General features: G+C 48.0%; 1 protein-coding gene across 1 annotated transcript in view; it reads left to right on the top strand.

Annotated features, from left to right (window-relative positions):
* The window catches only part of RUVBL1 (RuvB like AAA ATPase 1), a 45991-nt gene extending 21947 nt beyond the window's left edge, over positions 1-24044 (top strand). The window contains exons 10-11 of the mRNA XM_029601307.1: positions 16885-16976; positions 22864-24044. Coding sequence (XP_029457167.1) covers positions 16885-16976; positions 22864-23023 — 252 coding nt within the window. The 3' untranslated portion in view covers positions 23024-24044. The remainder of the gene's footprint in view (positions 1-16884; positions 16977-22863) is intronic.
* Positions 24045-25561: the final 1517 nt, after the last annotated feature.

Here is a 25561-nt window from a genome sequence, read left to right on the forward strand (position 1 = left end):
TGGGAATAAAAGGGTACATGGGGGGAACTTGCTGGTGCAGCAGTTACTACCCTTTACCAGTAAGTCTTGATGCTTTTGATACAACTGCAACATTGCTCTTTGCTTCAACAGCAGGGGGGAAAGGGGAACTGGATTCAGACAGCAACCAACATGGGCTCTGAGCTTTAGTCCGGGGTACTGATACACAGGCATAAGAGAAAAAGCGCAGGGCTGCTTCTACAGCCAAATCCATAAGCAAAAGACATCAAGCAGCACTGCCAGAATTTCAAGAAGGCGCATCACTCAGTATGGGTTATCCTAAAGCTTGGTGATAACTGCACGGAGCAGCAGTTGCTACCCTGAAGAGAAATGTGGGGGTTACCTGCATGGCATGGCAGATGCTACCATAAGAAGTTTGCTGGGAAGATTGGACGGACCATTGGTCCCTTTCTGCTGTCATTACAAGGTTATGTTTCCTTCTCTACCCCATCCCAATCTTCTCTTCCACCCCATTCCTAATCCTCCCATTTCCCCCTCTTCCTCATCCCAGTCTTCCCTCCTTTTCTTCCATCCCTATCCCCAGTAATCCCTAGCTTCCCACTTTCCTATCTCTGATCCTTCCTCCTCATCCCACTCCTGACACTTCTTCTCTCCCTCTTCTCCCATTACCTTATCCTCCCTTCCCTGTATGTACCCGGATCAGTCCAGACTCCTGGGTTTTGCCCCCCCCCCCCCCCCCCCCCCTCTAGCAGATGGAGACAGAAGTTTACAAACAAAACTCCGCCTTATCTAGGCTGGTGCCACCTACAGTTTGGCAGTATTCTTCTGTCTCCTAGCAGGTGGAGAGGGTGCAAAACCTACAGTCTGAGCTGAGGCCTAGGGTTTAGATGTTTAAAAAAAAAAAAAAAAAAAAGGAACAAGGGGAAATAGTTTTAGCTTAGTTCTCCGCACTGCAGTGGTTTGCCTGCAGGTGGAATCTCTTGCCTCCCACAGGGTTGCGAGGTCCTGAGGGGACCATCCCCCCTGGTTTCCGAGGCAGCTGCTGTGTGGGGGATCCCCACTTACCAGCCCATCTTCGCAGCTGGGGGTGACACCGGTGGGCCCGGCTCGCTCCCTCCAGCTGACCCAGAACCCGAGGTACGGGTAGCATTTAAAAAAAAAAAAAAAGGATTAGGAAGGTTTTTTTCTTTGTCTGTTCTTACTGTGTGGCTCTCTTCTGCTCTGCGGGTGGGGGGGGGGGGGGAACCGATTTCGCCGTCGCGGGGGAGTAGTTTAGTTTTGATTTTCTCTCGGGTAGTGCTCCTGTTCGCAGGGCTCGGAGCATGCTGTGCCTGTTGGCATGCAGAGCCTGCGGCTCCTCATCGGTGCGGCTGTCCCGGGATAGCCTCTGTTCCTCCTGCCTGTCGGGCAGCGAGGGGGGTCCTCTGGCTCCGTTCGACCTCGGAGCCAACAGCGATTGTGCGCCGGAGCTGCAGGGGGGCTGCCGATCGAAGTGGAAGGCCCGTTCCCGAGGAGCCCGGGAACGGGTGCCATTTTGGATTCCTCAACGTCTGTTTCGGCGGGAACAGCCGCCATTTTGTTGCCTCGGGGGGCCGTGGGTTCCGAGTCGGGGTCGGAACGGGGGGAGGACGATCCCCCACTGCATCTCTCGCCACAGCACAGGGTCCCTGAAGGGGGACGGTCATGCAGGGCACCGACCTGGCAGAAATCCTCGGGTCCCTGAGGGGGATGCAGAGGAGGGCTCTTCAGATTCTTCTTTTGGGTCGGAATTTGTCTTTTTGATGCATAAGGTGTTCAAGGCCCAGCGCCTGGCAAGGAAGAGGTCCCACGATACCCCCTCCTCGGACCCCCTTGGGGGGCGGGGAAGCGAATTCGGCCCGGCCCCGGGGGGTACGGACAGCATCCGACCTAGTCGTCCTAGGGCAGTCTAGGGGGGCCCGGATTCTACCACGGACATGGATGGGCCGGATGAGCAGCCAGATGATCCGGATGGACCGTCCCAGCCCCCGAGGGGGGTTGATGGGGATGGGGACTTGTTATCTACTGGTTCTCGGGGGACCCATGGAACGGAGGGGATGACCCGAAAGTGGTTCGTCTCTTTCGCAGGGACGAGCTGGGTCCCCATATTCCAGAAATCCTGAAGGAGTTAAGCATCCCGGTACCGCAGGAAGAGTCTCGGCTGGGGGCAACTGATCCGGTGGTATTGGGGTTACGGGGTCCTCCCTCGGCCTTCCCATTACATTTTTCAGCCTCAGATTTGCTCTTTAAGGACTCAAGGTGGCCAAGGCTATGGATAAGCTTTATCCCCTACCGGAAGATATCTTAGAGCTGTTGAGGATACCCAAGATTGATTCAGCGGTGGTGGCGGTCACCAAAAAGACCACCATTCCTGTGACAGGGGGTACAGCGCTAAAGGATTTACAGGACCGGAAGCTGGAAATTCAACTCAAGAGAATATTCGAGGTTTCGGCCTTGGGCGTTCGGGCAGCAATTTGCAGTAACTTTTCCTTGCGCGCTGGTCTCCGCTGGGCGCAGCAGTTACTGGCCAAAGAGTCTCTATCTCCCGAGGAAGCGCGTCAGGCGGGTCGATTGGAGGTGGTGATTGCTTATAGTGCAGCCTTTTATGATCTGCTTCATACCTCGGCCAGAACCATGGTTTCCGCGGTCTCTGCGAGGCGTCTGCTGTGGCTTCGTCATTGGTCAGCAGACGTGACATCGAAGGCCCGGTTAGGTTCGTTGCCCTTTAAGAGCAAGTTGTTGTTTGGCAAGGAATTGGAGGATCTTATTGAGTCCCCTGGGTGAGAACAAGATGCATCGGTTGCCAGAGGACAGACCAAAGTCCAGGGGAGGTCAGAGCTCTCGTTCTCGCTTTCGCGGCGGGCACCGGCCTCGGACTTCTCGAGGATCGGTGTCCTCCTTTCGTCACAGTGCCAACAGACAGCAGTCTTATTCGCAGTCCTTTTGCGGGCGCCGTTTCGGTCATCAGGGAACCGGTCAGAATGTGCAGGGGGGGCAAGCCTGCACAATATGCGGCCAGTCCATTCCTCCGTCCCAAAAATCGGGGGCAGGCTGAGTCGGTTTTACGGGGAATGGACCAGGATCATGTCGGATCAGTGGGTCTTAGATGTGATAAGACACGGTTACGCATTAGATTTTTTTCGCCGGCCGCACCCGTGTTTTCTGGTATCGCCTTATGGGTTTTCAGACAAATGTCGGGTGGTACGGGCAATTCTGGGCCGGCTCCGAGAGCTCGGCGCAATTGTTCCCGTACCACACAACAAGCTCCGCAGGGGCCGTTATTCCATTTACTTCGTGGTGCCAAAAAAGGAAGGAACTTTTCGTCCTATCCTAGATCTAAAAAGGGTTAACCACTGTCTGAGGATTCCGCGTTTTCGGATGGAGACATTGCGCTCCATGATCGCGTCAGTCAGACAGGGGGGAGTTTTTGGCATCTCTGGATCTCACAGAAGCGTATCTTCACATCAGCATCCGAGCAGAGTACCAGCAGTTCCTTCGGTTTGCCGTGCTGGGACAGCATTTTCAGTTTCAGGCACTCCCGTTCGGCCTGGCGACAGCAGCTCGGACCTTCACCAAGATTATGGTGGTGGTTGCCGCACAGCTCCGCAGGGAAGGTCTGCTGGTACACCCGTATCTGGACGATTGGCTGATTCGCGCCAAGTCGGAGCCGCTTTGTCGAATGGCAGTGCAACGGGTACTTCAGTTGTTACACAATCTAGGTTGGATAGTCAATGTGTCCAACAGTCGGCTAGTACCATCGCAGTCGCTGGAGTTTTTGGGAGCTTTGTTCGACACCCGTCGGGGGATGGTGTCCCTGACGCAGGAGCGAATGTGCAAATTACAAGCACAAGTTCGAAGATTGTTGGCCAAACAGGAACCGATAGTCTGGGATTATTTACAAGTATTGGGGTCAATGACATCCACGCTGGAGTTGGTTCCTTGGGCTTTCGCTCATATGCGGCCATTACAGTCCGCGTTGCTCTCCCACTGGAACCCAGTTTCGGAAGAATTTCGTCTCCCGTTGCCACTGACCCAGGCCCCTCGGGACATCCTGGATTGGTGGTTGTCCCAACAACTTTAGTCGCGGAGTGCCTCTGGAGATACCATCTTGGACAATAGTCACTACAGACGCCAGCCTATATGGCTGGGGAGCTGTCTGTCTGCGGAAGTCGGTGCAGGGGCAATGGTCCCCGCAGGAGGCGGCGTGGTCCATCAGTCGCCTAGAGACCAGAGCAGTTCGTTTAGCTCTGCAGGCTTTTCTCCTGCTAGTTCGCGGCAAGGCCGTCAGGATCCTGTCAGACAATGCGACCACGGTGGCGTACATCAATCATCAAGGAGGAACCAGGAGTCAACCAGTCGCGGCCGAAGCTCTGCTTTTAATAGCATGGGCGGAGGAACATCTGGACAGCATAGCGGCCTCTCACATCGCCGGGGGTGGAGAATGTTCATGCAAATTTTCTCAGTCGCAATCGCCTGGACCCCGGAGAGTGGGAGCTCGCGGAAGAGGGCGTATCATCTCATTTGTCTTCGGTGGGGATCTCCCGCCTTCGATCTGATGGCAACTTACAAGAATGCGAAAGCTCCTCGTTTCTTCGCTCACCGCAGGGAGACGGCAGCAGAGGGCGTGGACGCCTTAGCATTGCCGTGGCCGACGGATGTGCTTCTGTATGTGTTTCCTCCCTGGCCACTCATCGGCAGGGTGTTACGGCGAATAGAGTCGCACCCGGCAAGAGTGGTGCTCGTTGCCCCCGAATGGCCTCGTCGCCCATGGTTTGTGGATCTACTGAATCTGGCGGTGGAGGAGCCCCTTCGCTTTCCGTATGTTCCAGATCTCCTACATCAGGGTCCCGTTTGTTTCAACCAGGTAGACCGCTTCTGTCTAGCGGCATGGCTTTTGAGAGGAGAAGGCTGAAGGCCAGAGTTATTCGGATGCAGTGGTAGCCACCCTCTTACGGTCCTGCAAAGTTTCTACGTCTTTAGCTTATGTGCGGGTTTGGAGGGTGTTTGAGACATGGTGTTTGGCGCAAGACGTGGGGCCTACTCATGCATCCGTGCCCAAGGTCTTAAGATTTCTCCAAGACGGGTTGGCAAAAGGTCTCTCGTGTAGTTCGCTACGGGTTCAGGTAGCAGCTCTGGCATCGTTGCGTGGGCTGGTCCACGGGGTGCCTTTGTCCTCGCATCCGGATGTAGTCCGATTTCTTCAGGGGACTAAACATTTACGACCTCCGTTACGTAACCTTTGTCCTTCCTGGAATCTGAATTTGGTATTAAAGGCGTTGTGTGATGCCCCATTCGAGCCCCTTCGCAGATCTACCTTGAAAGATTTGACTCTGAAGGTGGTCTTCTTGGTAGCCATGGTATCGGCAAGGCGGGTCTCTGAGCTTCAAGCTCTGTTTTATCGGGAGCCCTTTTTGCGAATATCGGAGACGGGGGTGTCCCTTCGTTCAGTTCCTTCATTTCTTCTGAAGGTGGTATCTGCCTTTCATCTCAATCAGACGGTGGAACTGCCTTCGTTTTCGAATTTGGATAGGGCAGATCCTTTGTCTAAGGATTTGCACAGATTGGATGTCCGTCGGGCACTGTTGCATTACCTGGAAGTTATGAATGCTTTCTGAGTATCAGACCATCTGTTTGTGCTTTGGAGCGGACCTCGTAGGGGTAATGCAGCTTCTAAGACTACGATTGCTCGTTGGTTGAAGGAGGCTATCGGTTCTGCGTATCTGATGCAGGGTAAAGCTTTCCCAATGGGTCTCAAGGCGCATTCTACGCGTTCCCAGGCCACGTCCTGGTCGGAGTGCCACCATATATCCCCAGAGGAGATTTGTAGGGCAGCGACATGGAAGTCCTTACATACGTTCGCCAGACATTATCGCCTAGATGTTAAGACTCCAGGCAGCGGGAATTTTGGTGCAGGGGTGCTCAGAGCAGGATTCTCCGGATCCCATCCCATTTGAGGCAGCTCTGGTACATCCCAGGAGTCTGGACTGATCCGGGTACGTACAGGGAAAAGAAAATTAGGTCCTACCTTTTGATAATTTTCGTTCCTGTAGTACCACGGATCAGTCCAGAGTCCCACCCATTTACTCTGCGATGATGTAGGAGAGTCCGTGCTGTTTATTTCTCTCATGCTCTGCTCATTCTTCTACATCCTGTTATCGTTGGCTCGGGTTCCCATTTGGGGGTTGTTGAGCCGGTTACTGTTGTTAGGTTACTGTATATAGTTAGTTTGGTGTGTTATTTGGGTTTCATCCTGCTTTGACATTAAGTAATACCGCCAAGACTGTAGGTGGCACCAGCCTAGGTAAGGCAGAGTTTTGTTTGTAAACTTCTGTCTCCATCTGCTAGAGGGGGGGCAAAACCCAGGAGTCTGGACTGATCCGTGGTACTACAGGAACGAAAATTATCAAAGGTAGGACCTAATTTTCTTTTTTCCTCTGTCCTCTTCCATCCCTTAGCTCTCTACCCCTCCTGCCAAACATTCCTTCTTCATTCACCTCCTCTGTGATCTCCGCTCTTCCTATTCCCAGATCCCTTACCCTCCTTTCTCCCCAGACCCAATCACTAAATACCTTTTTCCTTTAATAAAGAGCCAAATAAATTAATTGGACACAGAAATGTCACAAAACAACTTTATAAAAATAAAGTTAAAAAAATACACTATTTAAATTGTAAACATATGCAAAATTTTGCAAATTTGCTGCAGAATTGTGAAAGCTTTGACTCAGAATCTTGAAAACTCTGCAGGAAACTGGGGGCTGTGGTCCTGCTTCTGCCATCAATCACCTACTTTTATTTATTGGGTGAAGTAGAGCTTTAAAAAATGCACATTTAATTCTTAGTTGTCACCCGGTAGTTTCCCCCTGATATGGTTGATTGCTAGAAAGCTGGGCTTTGGTTTTTAGGACAAATTTGAAAGGGATCAAATTTCATTTCCTTTGAGGAATTGAGAGATCAGTTGACATTACCGGCCTGCACACGTTTTACAAATTAGGAAAGCGGCATATCAGGATAATAATGTAATAAGCTCATTATATCCAAAGAATCCTTTTGATAGAGTAATTACATGCACACTGCCAAGGAAGGGCATGATTTCACATTTTTTATTGTCATCTAAGTATAAGTGGCGAGGCGATAGAGGCAAACACAGTATTGACTGATCTTTGGTTAGAATTGGATGCAGAGGACTGGCAAAGGATTTGGTGTGTGATACTTAGTTTTTATTGCATATTGAAATTTTAAGGATTAATGCACAAATTACTACATAGAGCTTATAGATACCAATTATCTTTTTCAAGATTGAGTGCCTATAGCCTGCTGTATTGGTGAGGTTGTAGAGAAACTGGAAATTACATCCATATGTGGTGGCACTGTAGACAGATTGAGAGTTTTTGGCGAGCCGTCCAGGGAGAAGAGAATACGATTCCTGAGATGTGGATTGGGTTATCCCCTCAGCTATGTTTCAGGCCGATACAGTAAAGTGCGGCCGCGGTTACCCTGCTTCTAACCAGCTTTGTACCCACAATTTGGCCGCGTAAGTCCAACCCGCGATTCACTATCCCTTTTAACCCATCCTTACCGCTTCTTTAAATCAACGGGTAACCCTTTCCGCCCGCGGCATGTATTTGATATGTAAACTATCGGCTTAGCTATTCCCTCCCATACAGTAACATGCACCCCGATTATCGCCTTTTTAACCTGCAGTTTTGCCGCGTGTTTAACCTAATTTACTGCCTACCCTTACCCCTGCGTTAGTGTGGAGCGTCAGGTCAGAGAGACGAAATTTCACGGGCAAACGACCCCCTCACCCCCCGGGACAAGAGCCGGGATCGGGCAAACTTTCCCCCAGCCCCCGCTCACCTGCCCTGGTCGCGTCCATGGGTGCCGGTCTCCCGTGTGGGCGCGCTGACAGCTCCGGAGCAGGAAGGAAGGACCTGTTGTTTCCAAGCATAACCTAAACTCTTGCCTGCCCAACCTAAAATCCAACGCACCGGGAAAGCCACTTTTCAGATCGCGACTAATCCCATCACTGGAAGGATGAAAGATTTTTTTTTAAGCGTCCCAGTTCCTCTCTCCGCTATATCAATGCATTCTCCTTTCCACTGCAATGCGAACAGTATTCTGAAAAATAACTTTCAAACCCAGGGTGGTGGAGCATTGTTGTGCTTGATAAAACCTGCACTCAACAGGATCGGGCAAACTTTCCCCCAGCCCCTGGCCGCGTCCATGGGTGCCGGTCTCCGGAGCAGCCCCAGTCCTCTCTCCCCTCCTCCCGGGGGCAGCCGGCGGCGAGAGCGGCTTCAGCAGCCCGGGGCGGATTGGGCGTTCCCCATGCGAGGCGGCTTCCAGCAGCCCCCGCCGGTGAGGGTGCATGAATGCACGCCGTGACTTGAGTGCCCAGCTGCACATCCGAGGTCATGGCGTGCGCTCAGGGCAGCGAAGGTGCATGAACGCACGCCATGACCTGAGCGCCCGGCTGCACGTCCGAGGTCACGGCGTGCGCTCATGGCAGTGAAGGTGCATGAACGCACGCCGTGACCTGAGCGCCCGGCTGGACAGGTCCTTCCTAATACGTTTTTCTTTTGGTCTGATTTGATTGTATATTTTTTCCCCTAGGGGAATTGTCTTGCTAAATCATGACCCTTGCTGATAATGGCCGGCTGATACTTCTTTGATCCTTTTTCTTTTGCTTAAAGTTGGGATCCACTTCCTGGTACCTGTCATTTCAAATGACATTTGAAATGACAGGTACCAGCACAGCCAGGATACTGTATAGGCGCTGTATAGCGCTCTATACAGTAAAATGGATTGCGCTTCTTGGACGCGCTTTGGACGCAGCTTGCATTTGCATGCCATTTAAATACTGTATCGAGCGGTATGTGATCCAAACTGTGCGTGCGGCAAACAAGGGTGCGCCCGGCACTGCCGAACTCTTTCTACCGCGTTCTTACAGTATCGGCCTGTGTGTTAGGTGACCAGAAAGAACAAAATGTGCTTTAATAATGATTTGGGTTTTTTTTAATCACTGTTTACATGTAGCAAGATAATTATTGCATGTTTTTGGCAAAGATCTTCTCAGTTGGAATACTGACATAATGTAATGAATGATATTGCATTATTAGAAAGGATTGCTTTTGCACAAAAGCTAAGACAAATACGAGAATATCTGGACTATATACTGGACATGGTGAAGGAATACCTGTTAAGATGTAGTTTATACATTAACATGAGCTTTGTTCATTAAGTATTAACCTATGATGCTACCTTATGGATCATTATGAAAATTTTGATATTATTTATTAGGTTGCTTGTGTTTTCTTTGGTTTTCTCTGTGTTTTAAAATAAAGATTAAAAAAAACGTACACTTTAAATGCACTGGGGCTTAAAGAGAAATCTCAGTAATAACCTCAGTTGCTGATCTCATCAGGATAAACTTGAAGAAATAATTTTAAAACTGTAAATGACCAAGATACAAGACAATTACTCAAAGAAACAGTTTCCCATTGAAAGTGCCTTAAAAGTTTTTATTTTTATTTTTTGCAGTACACACCCCATATGCGTTTTTATAGGTTTAATTTAACGAGTGCTTCTTGCTATCTTGTTTACGAAGCTGCCAAAGTGAAAAATACCTGTATTATATGAAGCTCGCAGTTCCAGAGTTATCTCAGCGCTACAACACACATCATTATCCAGTCTGCCCCTTATCACTCAGCTGGTAATACAGACTTCAGAGAGACTTGTGCCACGTCTCTTAGAGCTTTATATATTCAAGTTTCTTACAGCCATCTTGTTCTTCAACTTTGCAAAGATCTTCAAATTGGTACTATATGAGCTTTAAGACTGCTCAATAGATTAGATTAAACGCAGAAGGTTTGTGGCTACATCTTCAGTGCTGAAGTAAGGAGAAAAGGTGCCCTCCCTGTTTCTTGCCCCTTTATCCTTCAGGCCTCCTCTGTGTATCTCAGCTTTTCTTCCCTTCCGCTAGCCAAGTTGGCAGGAATGTGTTGCTGATTCCACTGGCTCTGTTGGAGTTAAGTGCTGCCAGCAGATCTCACATGAAGGACCGTAAACGTTCAGTGGGGAGTAACTGACTCATGGACACATCACCTGCTCTTGCCCTTGAAGGAAAAACACTAGAAAACTACATTTTATATAAAATCTCCCTCTTCTAAGCCCTGAACCTTTTGCCCTTAACTCCTGAAAAAAATAAAAATAAAAAAACAGTTTACCTGGCTGGGCCATTGTCCCCTGCTAATCTGGGATTAGGCAGCAGTGAGGTTTATTACTATATTTCCCTGTGTAGCTACTGGTATTACATCTTGCCTGCTGAATGCTGCTCAAGGCTGAACGTATTCATTGGAGTCATTGTTATTTCCTGGCAGCATGTACGGTCATCGTGACTGCCACTGGTGAGGAGTTCTAATATGGTGCAGGCTCGCATCTTAATGGGACTCGGTACCTGTGCTATTTCAGCCAGCTACTGCAGTGCCAGCCAGATAGTCACTCACGGTTTCCTTTTGAGCATTCCCCCTTCCCTTTCAACTCCCTGACCATCTTTTATCCTTTAAGAAGATAAGGTGTGGCTTGCTGAGTCAGACCAATGATCCTTTAAGCCCAGCATCCTGTGTCTGACAGTGGTCAATCTAGATCACAAGTAGCTAGCACAATCCAAAGAGTAGGACCATTCCTTGTTAACTCCCAGGGACTAGCAGTGGATTTCTCTAATCTACCTAATAATGGTTTTAGCCTTTCCTCCAGAAACTTTTGCAAATCCCTTTTAAACCGAGCTGTGCTAGATGTTTTGACTACGTCTTCCGGCAACAAATTACACAACTTGATTTTGCGTTAAGTGAAAAAATACTTTCTCTGAGGTCAAGCAGAATATCAGTCCTTACACATGAGTGACATCATCTGATGGAGCCTGACACAGAACTTTCATCTCAAAGATTCTAGAGCTTTCAGCGTGCTCTACTGAGCATGTGCAGCTGTAGCCACCTCCCTGTCTCTCAGGCAGAGTCCCTCACTTTCTTTTTCCATATAGCCATGTGGTCATGGGTTCAGCTTTGCTCTACTCACAGTTAATGCTGTAAAGGTTCTGGAGCTGCAAACAGCTGTTTTTTCAGGCAGATGTTTTTTATGGTAGTGGCAGTTTAGGTTTAATTTTTTCTCTCTCTCTCTCTCTTTCTAGCACCTTTCAGTTGGCCACTTGGCAGGCCTTGTGCACTCTGCAGCTGATAGAGGGTTTTTTCCCCCTTAATAAATAATGCTGCACTGCAGCTTATTCCTATGTCCTCTCCTTAACTTGTCTGTGTGTTGCCTTTGTAAGATGCCTGTTCGGACTGGCAGTGTACAGTCTATTGTAGTCCAAGTAGACCTCCGGCTTGGGGATTTGCCTGAGTTCCTATCCAGGCAGGAATTCCAGGAAGTTCTGTCCGATTGCTGGGCATCGATGAAGGCTCAGACTGTGAAGGAATTTAGCTTATCATTCCCACACTACTGTCAACGAATCTCCTTGGCTGGATGATGTAGCCTCCTCTCCTGCTTGTCAGATCGATCTAGCATTGCATCTCCTTGGGAGAGACGGTGATCATGAGCCTGGATGATCAACTTTACTGCCCAGCATCGGTTGCCCATGCACATTTGTGCTAGAGCACAGAGCGCTGGGGGTGCCATGGTTGCCAGGGTTAAGTTCAACCAGTTCAGATAGGAAGTTTGTTACAATAACTAGCCACTATCAGCTTAAAACTAACAAACTTCAACAAAATTATTTTCCTTTTCTTTTCTTTTAAGAGTCCCTAGCACAATCACACGCTAGAGCCAAACTCCCACAGGGCTCTGTAAGTTAACTAAGATTCTCATTCATAAACTCACCCCCTTACACTCTCAGACTGTCATTAAAAAAAACCTCACAAAAATGCCTTTGAGAGAGAGGATCTTCCCATACACAATCTATCTCTCTCAAGGCTGCCCACCCACTCACTGATGGCAGCGATGATCTCCACTGTGCCCAATGGCATCCATTGATGGCACCCACAGTATTCAACAATACCCGTACTGGTCGACAGCATCTGTGGCATCATTAATGGCCGCCAAGCCACAGCACCTGAAGGCATCCATGCCACTTGATTGCATCGATGGCGACCACGGTGCAGGATAATGCCCCTGCCTTCAGACGCTTTTGCTGTCACACTTGGAATGCTGACAGCAGCCGTCCCAAGCTCAGTGAGCCTGCGACAGCCACATCCAGACAGAACCTTCAGTCAGACACACCTAAACTTGACCCTTTTATTCCCCCTTACCTCTTTTCAGAACTTTTCTTCTTTAATTTCTTTTCCCTCCTTTGCTTTTCCCCCCTACACCAATTTCCCAGTCTGAGATCCAGGGAATTACATTTTTTTAAATTTTAACCCATATGGGTTACATTAAGCACTATGGTTGCCATTGAGCGCCATGGATGCCTTCAAAACATCGAGCACCTTGGCCCCACAATGCCATCAAGTGCAATGGACGTCAATCGGTGCCCTGGATCGAGAGCCATGGACCCCATTGTGTGCCGGGGGGCGCCATCAACACTGTCGAGTGTCATGGAGGCCATTGTGTGCCGTGAGCACCTTTGATGCCAGCGTGTGCCATGGGCACCATCAGGCACTATCTATGCTGCCAAGCAGCATGGGTGTCGTCAAGCGCCATGGGCATCATCAATGCTGTCAAGTTGCAAGGGCACCATCCTGCACCGTGGTCGCCATCGATGCAATCAAGTGGCATGGATGCCTTCAGGTGCTGTGGCTTGGCGGCCATTAATGATGCCACAGATGCTGTCGACCAGTACGGGTATTGTTGAATACTGTGGGTGCCATCAATGGATGCCATTGGGCACAGTGGAGATCATCGCTGCCATCAGGTCAAGTACCAGGGGTGTCGGCGAGCGCACACAAGTATCGACAGCACTGTCAAGAAGGGTGCCAACAGCGTCATTGAAGAACTTGGCGCCACTGCTGACATCAAGTGCCCGGGATGCCATCATCGCCTTTGGTGCCATGGGGCATCATGGACATCATTGAGCGCCATAGAGTCCCATGGATGCTGATGAGCACCATGGCAACTCTCAACGATGTTGAGAGCCTTTCCCACCATCGGGCACCAGAGTTGCCCTCAACCACTAAGGACACTATAACATGCCTGGGTCTCCAAGTGTCTCGACATCGAGCACCTTGGATGCCATTGGATTCTGTGGATGCCATTGGCGCCATTGTTCAACTATTGTGCACCATGGTAGTCACCGAGCACTTGCGTTGACGTCATGTGCCATGGTCACCATCATACACCATGGATGCCATTACGCATCAGGTGCACCGACGGGAGCCAGGGGCATCTTCCATGTTGTTGAGTGCCCTCGCTGGTGAGTGTGTAAGTGTTGTTGGACGGTAGTCAGCACCAGTGAGTGCTGGGGGTGCTATGGAGGCGCTGCCAAAGGACATAAAAGTGATGCAGTAGGCACCATTGCCCTTGCTTGAGTGTGGTGAGCACTTGCTTCTGCCATCATCGGGACAGTGAAGTGCTGAAGATAAGGTTGCTACTGGTGAGGGTCGTCTATGCCTTTGATCACCATACACACCACTGGGGCGCTACCATCACTGTCGGCACTTTGGAGTGCCTGGATTCCATGGGCAGTGGTGTTACCATCATTGCCACAGGCGCCGTCTACACTATTCCTGTTGTGGAGGGTGCCTCGTTGCTATAAATTCCCTGGGCACTATTCCTTCCGTTGCATTGTGGTAAGTTCCATACAGGGCGTCTCGGGTATTGCATACCGTCAACATGTGTATCAAGATACATCTTCCATGCCGGATTGCCTGTGCCAGATGCATCATTCCAGTGGCAGTTGATTACTATCAGGAGCCTTTAGCAGATGGCACCATGGGCACCTTCTAGTGCTTTCATGTGTCTTGCAACCGGGGGTGCTAAATGACCCCATTCTCCGCTGCGGTTTTTGTGCCTGTCCGTCCAGGCTGTGGCATGAACTGCTAGGTCCATGGGCGCTGTGTCTTTCCATGCATGCGCATCACTTTTCTGCTCGATGGAGTACTGAGGCGCAGGTGCGCAGCACTACTGTTGCAGGATGCATACTCTACAAAGGGGCAGTCATTCTGCATGCCCAATCTGCCTTGTTACTTAGTTGATAATGAACCACAGTTTTCTTTCAGGCTGGGCTCTCTAGCCCCAGCTGATTTTCGGTTGTCTTGTGATACCAAAGACAAAACCCTTTGCAGCGTTGATCCAAGAGCAGGGGCATTATCAGGCCGATACAGTACAGCGTCGAAAACGCGCGTCCAATCGCGGGTTAACAGTGCGCTCTGCTGGAGCGCACTGTACTGTATCGGCCTGATAATGCCCCTGCCTTCAGACGCTTTGCAGCATATCAGGGGTTTTGTCTTTGTCTGTTTTACCAGTCTCTTTGAGGTTAAAAGCCCAACTCTTTTCCCTCCTAGAGCCCTTATAGGTCGGCTGCCTCACCAAAAAAAAGGGGGGGGGGGGAATGTTGGGGCTTCCTCACTAAAGGGTTTCCCCATTTTTCCTGTTTTCGGCAGCCTCTATCTTGGGATTCACGCATATGTGAGGACTGACATCCTGTTTGTCCTCTAAGAAAGCAGAGTTGCTTACCTGTAACAGGTGTACTCCGAGGGCAGTAGGGTGTCTGTCCTCAAAATAGCCTCCCACCTTCCCTGGTTTTCCATGCACCTGCTATATCATGGACTTTGAGATTCTGCCTGAGAGACAGGGAGGTGGCTATAGCTGCACATGCCCAGTAGAGCATGCTGAGATCAAAGTTCTGTGCCAGGCTCCATCGGATGATGTCGCCCATGTGTGAGGACTGACATCCTGCTGTCCTCTGAGAACACCTGTTATAGGTAAGCAACTCTGCTTTCTCCATTTTGTGTTAAATCTATTGCCCTTCAGTTTCATGGAGTATTGTATTGTTTGAAATAGTAAATAACTGTTCCCAATTTACCTGTTCTATCATACTCATGATTTTGTAAACCTGTATCATATCTCTTCTCAGTTGTCTCTTCTCCAAGCTGAAGAACCATAACCTATTTAACCTCTCTTCATAAGGAGTTCCATCCACTTTATCATTTTGTTGCCTTTCCATGTAACTTTTCTAGTTCTACTTTATCTTGGATCGATAGAGGAGTTTATATTTTCTATTCCTTTCCAAATAATTTCTAACATTCAATTAAAAAAAAAAATTTTTTTCAACATTTTGTCCACAATGACTCCAAGATCCTTTTCTTGGGTGGTGACTCCTAACATGGAACCCAGTATTATGTAGCTATAGTTTGGATTTTTTCTTTTTGCTTGTATGTATCACTTTGCACTTGGCCACATTAAATGTTAATCATCTCACAAGGTGCTTTTGCAGTTCCTCGCAATCCACCCATATTTTAACAACTTTGAATAATTTTTTATCATTGGCAAATGTATTTATTTATAAACATTTGATATTCTGCCTTTTCCTAATTTAGGGCTGGATTTACTAATGCCGCAAGGCATAGTGAATTCAGCGGTAACAGAGGGTGGGGGGGTGGTCCTGCGATAGCCGGCAGCGATTGCACCTCCGTGATGCGATCGCTGCTGGCGTCGCGCCAAATAACTACACCATAAAAGGTGTAGTTATTCTGCACGAAACTGGCAGCGAAAAAGCAGCGTGCCTTTCGCTGTCGGCAAAGTCTTCGCGGCGTCAGCCCCGGTGCTGCCCCAACTCCTCCTCTTCCGGGGCTGACGCCGCCCCGACTCTTGGTATCACACGCGATAAGGGACTTTTCACGTGCGAAACGTCCCTTATCGCATGCGATCCGCTTGGAAAATGACCCCCTTAGTCTCTGGGCAGATTACAGTCAAAATTATAATAAAAGTTTGATCACCTCACTTTATGCTCCCTTTTCCAGATCATTTATGGAGTTATTAAACAGCACCTGTCCCAGTATAGATTATTGGGGCATTCAAATATTTACCTTTCTCCATTGGGGAAAATTGACCATTTAGTTCTGCTGTCTATTTCCTGTATATTTACCAGTTGCCAGGCTACAAAATGACTTTGCCTCCTCCTCATGAGTTTTTAATTTCCTGAGGAGTCTTTCATGTGGGACTTTATCAAATGAATTTTTAAAATGCAGATACTCTATTATCAGCTGGTTCACCCCTTCCACATGTTTATTAACACCTTAAAAAAATCTGGTAGATTGATAAGGCAAGACTTCCTTTGCTAAATGCATGATGGCTCCTTCCCAGTAGGTCATGTTTATCCATATGGCCAATAATTCTTGTTTTTAAGAATGGCTTAATAATCATAAGAGAAATTTGCATACAGTAGAGGCAGTGCATGCAAATCTCTCTTGCATAATTATAGTGGATATCCTGAAAATCAGGCCTGTTTGTAGCTCTTGACTCTTGAGGACCAGAGTTAGCCGCTCCTGAGATACTGGATGTAGCATGCTAGGCAGGATAAAATACTAGCATAGTGTATTATCATGCACCAGTCTACTTCTAGTTTTGATTTAATTACATCTGTTTGTTAGTAAGAAGTGAATAAAAAAAATGTTTCTAGTGCTGCAAGGAGTAGAAAAATGTTTCTTTTCTTTTCATCTGATTTTCTAGGAGGAGCATGGAGTAGCAGTGTACCTAGTAGGAAACTATAGAAAGTTTTTATTACAGTGTCTTATTGGCTGAGCATAAGACAAATTAATAACTGCATATAGAATTGTTTTGATGGATTAGTTCATGCTTTAGTGCACTTCAGTAACTAAACATCTTTATCCGTCACTTTGTTTATGCTGTCACTTGCAAATCCTCATAACATTGCAAAAGTTTAAAATTCTACATCTTTCTCAGATCGTAAAAATTCGTGCTCAAACGGAAGGAATCAACATTAGCGAAGAGGCATTAAATCACCTGAGTGAAATTGGCACCAAATCCACATTAAGGTAAACAGCAAAGTCTTATTTCTTCACCAGCACAGCAGGAGCTGGCAGGGCCAGTGAGGGCAAAGGAGCAGCACTGTTGTAGTCTGATTCCTGGAGGATCTTCAACGTACAAATAGGGGGGCAGACCTCAAACAGATGACTTGATGAAGCTGTCATGGCACAATCTGTGCTGTGTTTCTTACATCAACCATGTTTTGTAGCAGATGGGGTAATGAATGAAGATACAGTTACTTGCAGAGCCACATCCAGTGCTACTATTTGTTTCTAGTCAGTAGAAAACTAAAAGGGATTCTGAAAAATGCAAATCCCTGGCCTTTCTGAGGTGCATTATCCAAACTTTAGCCACAAACCTGGATCTGCTCAGTAGCACATACTTTCTCAGGCTGAGGATTTAACTGAATAGATTATTTAGTTTATTAATGGAAAAGTATCAGAATTGAGGAAATGGGGAAGTGAGGGTAACGCCAAATAAGCAGCGTATGCAGTATTTTAACCAGAAGATAAAATGCTTATTCTGTGTTCCTGTTCATACCCCAGATCAGTCTTGACTCCTGTGTTTTGCCTTCCTGCCAGTAGATGGAGACAGAGAAAAAAGTTTCACTGACACTGCCATATAACTTATGGTGCCAGAAAATAAGCACAAAAAAGCTGCCTTGACTTATAATGCATAGTTTACGGTGTTGTGCACAACCCCCCTCCCCCCCCCCCCCCCCAAGACTCACCCAAAGTCCCTAGTGGTCCAATAGCGGGGTGGGGCCCCAGGTGCGATCTGCTCCTGGGCCTTCTGCTGCCAGTAATCAAAATGGTGCCGGTGGCCCTTTGCCTTTACCAGGACCATTGGCCAGCCCCTGTCGCGTGGTAGGAACTATGGATGGCCCCTGCCACGTGGCAGGGGCTGGCCACTGGCACCGGTAGCCCCTGTCACGTGGTAAGGGCAAGGGCCGCCTCGCCTTTTTGATTACTGGCAGCTGATGGCCCGAGAGCAGGAGATTGCTTGTGGGCCCCCCTATAGACCACCAGGAACTTTGATGGGTTGGGGCTGATTTAGGGGTCATCTTTTTTTTAACAAAATTTTGACATGGGGGAGGGAAGGAAGGATTGAAACAGGGAGGGCAGCCATAGGGGGAGGGAGGCAAGGATTGAAACAGCGCAGCCATGGGGGGAGGGAGGGAAAGATTCATAAAGCAAGGTCATTTTCTTAAGAGACATTTTATTCTGCTTTTAAAAAGTAAATAAAAGCAATTTTTTTTTTTTTTTTTTAAAGTTATCTGTTTGTTTCTTAGTGCGATTTCACCATTTCATAAGCCTCCTAGGTTTTACCCTCGGCTTATCCATGGGTGACAGATAAATCTTGATTTTGGGGCCCAAAAAAATACCCTTGACTTATACATAAGATTGACTTACACACGAGAATATACAGTACATAAAAAGATAGATTTTCAGTTTTTCCTCCTAGGAGGTTGGTAGGTCCTGGTGGGGCCATCTCCCCTGGTTTGAGGTGGATGAGTAGGTGATTGGTGATCCTTGATGGAGACTTAGTCCTAGAATCTGTGGAGGTGTACATCTGGTGGTCCAGTTCCCTCATCTTCCACGAGGCAGCGTTGTTTAGTGCTGGCAGCTCTACATTTAAAACAGCCTGACTAAGCAGGGAAGTATTTCTCTTGTAACCAGTGCTACTGATGGCAGCAAAGCTTATTACAAAAAAAAAAAAAAAACCTGAAAGATTGGGTGATCACTGCCTCACATGGGGTTGTCTTCACGGTGGCTCAGTCTCTGGTGGGGACGATCATGGGATGCAGAGCTGTTCCTTTCCTCTGTTCTGGAGGTCCAGTGCACAGGTAAAGGTACCGGCACGCAGCCCCAAGCACCACATGGTAAACATGGTGTGCCGCAAGAACTGCCGCTCTCGTGGTGAGTCACAGTTGCTCCTTACTTGCGGCGGCTTATGTGTCCGATGCATCTCCGGCAGGGAAGGCACGTCAGGGTCTAGCACTGAGTCATTTCCCATCAGCGTGGGAATGGTGGCCATTTTTAATTCTTTGTCAGCAGCAGTAGGGTTGGCTGGGAAGGCAGGGGAATCCCTGACTCAGTTATCACCTGCAGTTTCCAGCCCCGGGGAGGGGCTGGGAACTTCTGACACAGGAAGGCCCTCTGGACCAGGATTCAAATGATTCACAAGAGTTTTCTGCAGATTTTGTCCTGATGCACAGGGCAATTTTGAATAAGAAGGCAGCAGGAGATGGCAACCCTCAGTCACAGACTTAGGCCACCAATGGTTCTCGAGCAGTGAAGAGGCCCAGGCTGACAAAGTGGAAGTGATCGATGAGCGTTCAACGAATGCTGGGTCTGTCCCTTGGCCACATAGTCTCAGAGGGGGACACTGATGAATCGGAGGATTCTGATTCTCCTGTGGAGGATTCCCCAGCAGCAGGATCTGCGAACAATGGGTTGGAGCTGGATGATGGCCTAGAGAAGGTTCCAGTAGCCAATAGGTGTAACCCTAAGGTGATGCACCTTTTTCGCAAGGAGGAGCTGTGGCCCTTGATTCCGCATGTTCTTAAGGAGCTGGGAATCAAGGTTTCTCAAGAGGATTTCAACCAGGAAGGGGACCCTGTAGCAGATGGATTGAGGGGCCCAGCAATAGCTTTTCCCTTTCATAAGTCAGTGAAGAAATTGATGGTTCAAGAGTGGGACACCCCTGAGACCAGATTGAAGGTTGGCAGAGCAATGGCGAAGCTGTGTCCAATACTGGAGAAGACTTTGAAGCTTATGATGCTGCTGAAGGTGGATGCTTCGCTGTCTACGGTAACCGAGAAGACCACCATTCTGGTGGCAGGGTCTGCCACTTTAAAAGATGTGCAGGATCGAAGGAGGTCCACCTCAAGAAGATTTTAGAGGTATCGGTCCTAGGGATAAGGGCTACAGTTTGCAGCAGTTTTATGCAGAGAGCATGCCTGCGCAAGGTTTAACATTTGCAGGCAAAAGAGTCTTCGTCGGCAGCTGCAGCAGCAAAATAGGCTGAACATTTTGAAACTGCAATGACATATGTGGCAGATGCCTTTATATGACCTGATCAGGACATCTTCTAGGATCATGATGTTGGTTACTTTGGTTACGAAACTGGTCGGCTGATGTTTGGTCCAAATCTCAGCTGGGGGACTCTACCGTTCAAGGGCAAGCTCTTGTTTGGAGAGGACTTGGAGCAGATAGTGAAGCATCTGGGGGAGTCCAAAGGGCATAAACTGCTGGAGGACAAACCAAAGGGAACAAAGTTTTTTTTTTTTTCCTGCTTGTTCGCGTTTTCAGGACAATAAGAGATTTCACCAGAATAAAGGCTCTTCAGGACCTCAGAGGCAGGGCTCAGGCAGAGCACGGTCCTGGGGACAGTCCTTTCGGGGTGGACGCAAGCCATCCCAAGACAACCCTGGTCAGGGAACCAGGAGTGTTAAGTCCTCACAATGAGCCGAGACTGGTCCACTCTTCTGTTCTGGCCATGGGGGGGGCGTTTAGCTCTCTTTTACGAGGAGTGGGCCAAAATTACTACGGACCAGTGGGTCCTAAATGTGATAAAAGATGGCTACGCATTTAGAATTTTCTCGGCCAATACAGGAGATGTAAATAGTTTCTCCTTGCACTCCCCTTGTCAAGCAAGTGGTAGTTCAGGGGTCAGTGGATTGCTTGTAGCGACTGGGGGCTATAGTGCCATTTCCTCGAGAGAAACAAAGAACCGAGAGGTATTCCATTTATTTTGTGGAACCAAAAAAGGAGAGAATGTTCTGGCCGATTTTGGATTTAAAAAAGGTAAATTCGGTCCTCAAAATGTACCATGGTTTTGCATGGAAACTCTGCAGTCAGTCAAGGCGGTACACAAGAGTGAGTTCTTGGCGTCTCTCGATTTGACAGAAGCATATCTGCATATAGCCATCAGGCCAGACTACCAGCAGTTTCTACGGTTTATGATTCTGGGGGAACATTTCCAGTTTTGTGCCCTTCCTTTCAGATTGGCAAGGGCTCCACGTACATTCACCAAAGTAGTAGTAGTAGTAGTAGTAGTAGTAGTGGTGGTGGTGGTGATGGCGGTCCTAAAGCGAGAAGGTGTGTTGGTGTATCTGCTCATTCAAGCAAAGTCGGAGGACCTCTGTCTGCAGTTGCTGCAGAGGGTACTGCTGCAGTTAAGGGCTCTTAAGACATAGTTCTGGACCCTGAAAGCTTGCACCAGTCAAGAAATGTTTGAAAATATGGTTATTTTAACAGCATCAATAATAATGGTATTGAATTGCAAAGTTGTGGCACAGCCACCGAGCAAGCCTTAGCTTGCCCTGGCCAGATGCTTTTCTCCCATCGTTGGAACAATCAGTCTGGCTTCCTGACTTTTCAGTGTCCTAGTGGGCATATACCATTCTAATGACGGGTTGTAGTGGGCTGTGTATTTGGATTGTTTTAGTGATTGTACCGCACCTTGATGGGCAATGGAACTGGTATAGGTGAAGGTCCAGCCCAGTCCTAGACCAGGGCACATCTGGCAGCATGGGCCTAGGGCATTTGCCCTTTTGACTGTGACAACCACGCCCCAGCACGAGTCCACTTCGCTTACACCCCACTCATCAGTCAGAAACAGTATTCTGTCTTTAATTTTGAGCTCCCATTATGACAGTGGCAAAGAGAGTTTCTTGGAAGCGGCAGCTTGCTCTCCAGTTGCAACTTTAGTTCCTGTTTAAGATAGCAATATATGCTTTGGTTTATTACTCAAAGTAACTATGGTAATGGCTTTTGTTAGGCTTTCCTTAAAAGGCAAGAGCTCAGATGCAGCTCGTACAAAATGTTACAAGGGAAATTTCTAAAATCCCTGATGGAAAAAGAGTTTCTTTGCTGTTGAGGGAATTATACTGGCTCCGTGCAAGGAGGGCAAACGCCCTAGGCCCATGCTGCCAGCTGGCGTATGTGCCCTGGTCTGGGACTGGGCTGGACCTTCACCTATACCAGTTCCATTGCCTCCAAATTGAGCATTTGGGTTCCAGGGGTTAGCAAGGCTTAGGTGATAGTCCCACAGGGCTAAGACGAAGAGTGAGTTCAGGGTTGGACTGACGTCTGGGCAGGCAGCAATCAGAGCATGATCCAGGTCCAGAGCAAGGCTCAGTGGAAGGTGGCAAACTAGAGAGTGGTCAATGGCTGGCGGCAGGCAAGAGAATAGTCAATGTTCGTAGCGAGGTCAAAGGCAGGAATCAGGCCGAGACAAACAAGGAGGCAGAACACAGAGGACCACAGAAAGACTCGGCAGATGAGGCGGGACCTCAGGAGCAGGGCAACAGAGGTAGGACCACAAGCATGACAACAGCTGGGAGACAAAGGCGGAGAAACGAACAAGGCAATGAGAAAAAAGGCACCGGAAGAAACAAGCACTGCAAAGCAGGGGGGACCTGTTGCTGAGGCAAGGAGTGAAGGGTTCAGCGGGTAAAAGTAGTCCAGGGACACCAACATCATCTGAGCATGCCACTTCCAGCTTCCCATGGCAAGGCCAATATAATGCATGCAAGTGTGCATGTGCATGCCTATGGAGACTGGCGGTGGAGTAGCAGTGGTGGCGTGGTTGCTGCGAAGCAAGTTGGCATTTTGGGATGAGTGCAGCTGGTTGTGGGGCCCATCTCATGGTTGGCCAAACATTACATGGGGCTGACAAGGACCACATGCATCTCGTGGGAACTGGTCCATTGAACCTCTGTTTTTGGTTGATATTGACAATTGGATGAGGCAAACAATGTAAAGATTAAAAGGACAGTGCCTCTAAATGTCACCTGTGTAAATCATTGCCATGCAGCAATATTAAAAACAAATGATATACAGATGTAAAGTTTACATTTATTACAATAAATTCCCTTTTATTTTACAGGTATTCAGTGCAGCTGCTGACGCCAGCAAACTTGCTTGCAAAGATTAATGGGAAAGACAGCATTGAGAAGGAGCATGTGGAGGAAATCAGTGAACTTTTCTATGATGCCAAATCTTCAGCAAAAATCTTGGCTGACCAGCAGGAGAAATACATGAAATAAGAGAACCGATTCCATCTGATCCTTTCTAACATGAAGCTAACCCAAGAACTATGTCCCAGCACAGCTGAACACTTCCAGTTTTTGTTTTGTAGCAGTTTCCTACACCCCAGGAATAGATTTATCAGCATCAGTGCTAACTAAAAAAAAAAAAAAATTATAGATTTTGTTAACAAAATGGGTTTCATGCTTAAAAAATTCTCCTAGATTAGCTGGTTAATGCCGTTGTTATAAGGTTAGTTCTGGGTCAGGAACTAGGTCTCCTCATGCCTGCAAGAGCTGGGGCTGCTGTTGGGTCGATGACTGGAGGGGGTGCAAAGGCCATAAAACAAAAAAAAAACCTGGGGGAAACCACCCTTCCTTGCAGACGAAGGCTCCTAGTCCTGTAACTGCAGTAGAGACTGCTTCTGATTGGCCTTCCAATTCAAATACACGCACAAGTGGAAAAAAGTCCTCTGCATAAAATTAGTGTTTTGCAGATGCAGGCAGTGAGAAAAGCTTTTTGTAAATCAGCTCTATGTTCTCCAACCCCTTTCTTTAGTAAGCCTCTTAGGAAGAGTTCATTTTCAACAAGGCTAAAGTGGCCTGACTTTTCAGAGTGGGCTTACGCCAATCCATCTGCTTTGAAAATTGCTGGGTGTCAGTACACGCAAGGCCCTGTGTGCAGGAAGGTGCGTGGAGCAGGGCTAACTAACTCTCTGCGTGTACACATGGGTGCACGCTTTCAGAAATTGAGAGTAGATGTGTAAATGCTTTCTTCATCCCAGCTCTGCCCCCTGGAACAGTTACCGCAAGCGAGGTTACTTTCCTCTGTACAACTCCTCCTCCTCACCAGATGATTTTCAAAAGCTGATTTCCATGCATTAATCATGTAAATCCTTTTGAAAATGACCCCCTTAACGCATAAGTGTTGTTTTGAGGGAAATCTGTACTCTTGTTTGGTACGGGTACATTTGTTAGATTAACATTGTTCTGAATTAAAGTTTACAAAGAGTGCTTTGTAATAAATCAGGTAATGACTATGCTTTCCTGGCTCTGGCATCTGTCTCCTACACTAAGGGGGCAATCCTAACATTTATCTTGGTTTGGTTTTAAATGCTTTAGAAGTACAGTGCAGAAGTGAAGTGAGCCCCTGGACACACAGGCAGAAATCGTGAATTCATATCCCTCCTTCCTGGATTATGTTGCATGGCTGCTTTTCTTAATGCTCGCTCTCTTGCAGTGACTCATTCCTGCCTTCTGAAGCAGACTGAACTCCCATTCCTCAGTTTAAATGAGGGGTTATTGGTTGCTCTTAGGAAGGCAGTTGGGGCTCTCACTTTTATTAAAATTAAGACTAAAACAATTGTTCTAATCTTGCTGGCCAGCAGTTAGACTGGTCCTGTGTGTGGAAACAATTTAGTATTACAACTGGCGAAGGCTGAGCTCTTTGTTTAGCCATTAGTCCCTAGAGCCAATAGGAATATATGTTTTTGTGACTCTGGTATCCTTTGGTAGGCTTCTGCATGGTTGGGTATTTATTTACTTACATGAGTTGGCACTTGTTGTACTACAACGTATGCACTACAAGGTACGGAGTAAGTGAGGTTACTCGTACTATGCCAAAATACATTAATTATTAAAATAAAAAATTCCAGCCACACATACCTATTCGAAGTCAAAGTACCCAGCTGTGGTTCCCAACCCCTCTCCTCACCCCCACCCCCCTTTTTTTTTTTTTGGGTGGCATTTCTAGAACAGGGTTCATTTTATCATGGCACACCACCTTCCCCATCATCACTTTCTCTTCCTTTCCCTCCCCACTATGCCCATGGCATCATCACCTTCCCTTCCCTTTCGCCCACCCACTGACATATTCTTCTTCCCTCCCCCCCCCCCCCCCCCCCCCCCCCTCGGCATCATCATCACCACCTGTTCCTTCCCCCACACCCCTTGGCACATTTGGATGTCCTTTCTCCCCATTTCTTGAAACTGACAGAAGGCCACAAATAGTGTTTACCTAGTGCTGCTGCTTCATCTTCTGCCGCCTTCCCTCTTCATTCAGAACTGCACAGGGCCCTGTATAGTTTCCGTTGCAGAGGGAAGCATCAGCAAATAAACACTATTCCCTGTACGTACCCAGATCAGTCCAGTGGGTTGAGCCTCCTGTCCAGCAGAGGGAGACAGAGAAAAACTGAAAAGGTATCCTATATCAGGCCGGTGCTCACCCTGCGTCCCTTCAGTATTTCTCTGTCTCCCAGCAGAGGCAGGCAGTTGAACCTGCGGTTCCCTAGCTTTCTCTGTTTTCCACACTGTGGTGATTTCTTTCCCCTTCTGATTGTTTCCAGGATCAAGCAAGTATTGATTAATTTCTATATGTGTAAAAAAAAAAAAAGAATTTGAAGGAAATCAAACTTCTTGTCCATGTGAGACAGCTCTTACAGAGTCCCAGGGGGGATTTTCCCCTTGAGTACTCAGCCTGGGACCGCTCTTCCCGGTGATCATTTGGCTGGCTTAAAGGGGTGATACTGGTGATCCAGTCACTCCCCCTTTTTGCACCTG

The sequence above is a fragment of the Rhinatrema bivittatum genome, chromosome 4, assembly GCF_901001135.1.
Source record: "Rhinatrema bivittatum chromosome 4, aRhiBiv1.1, whole genome shotgun sequence".
NCBI lineage: Eukaryota > Metazoa > Chordata > Amphibia > Gymnophiona > Rhinatrematidae > Rhinatrema > Rhinatrema bivittatum.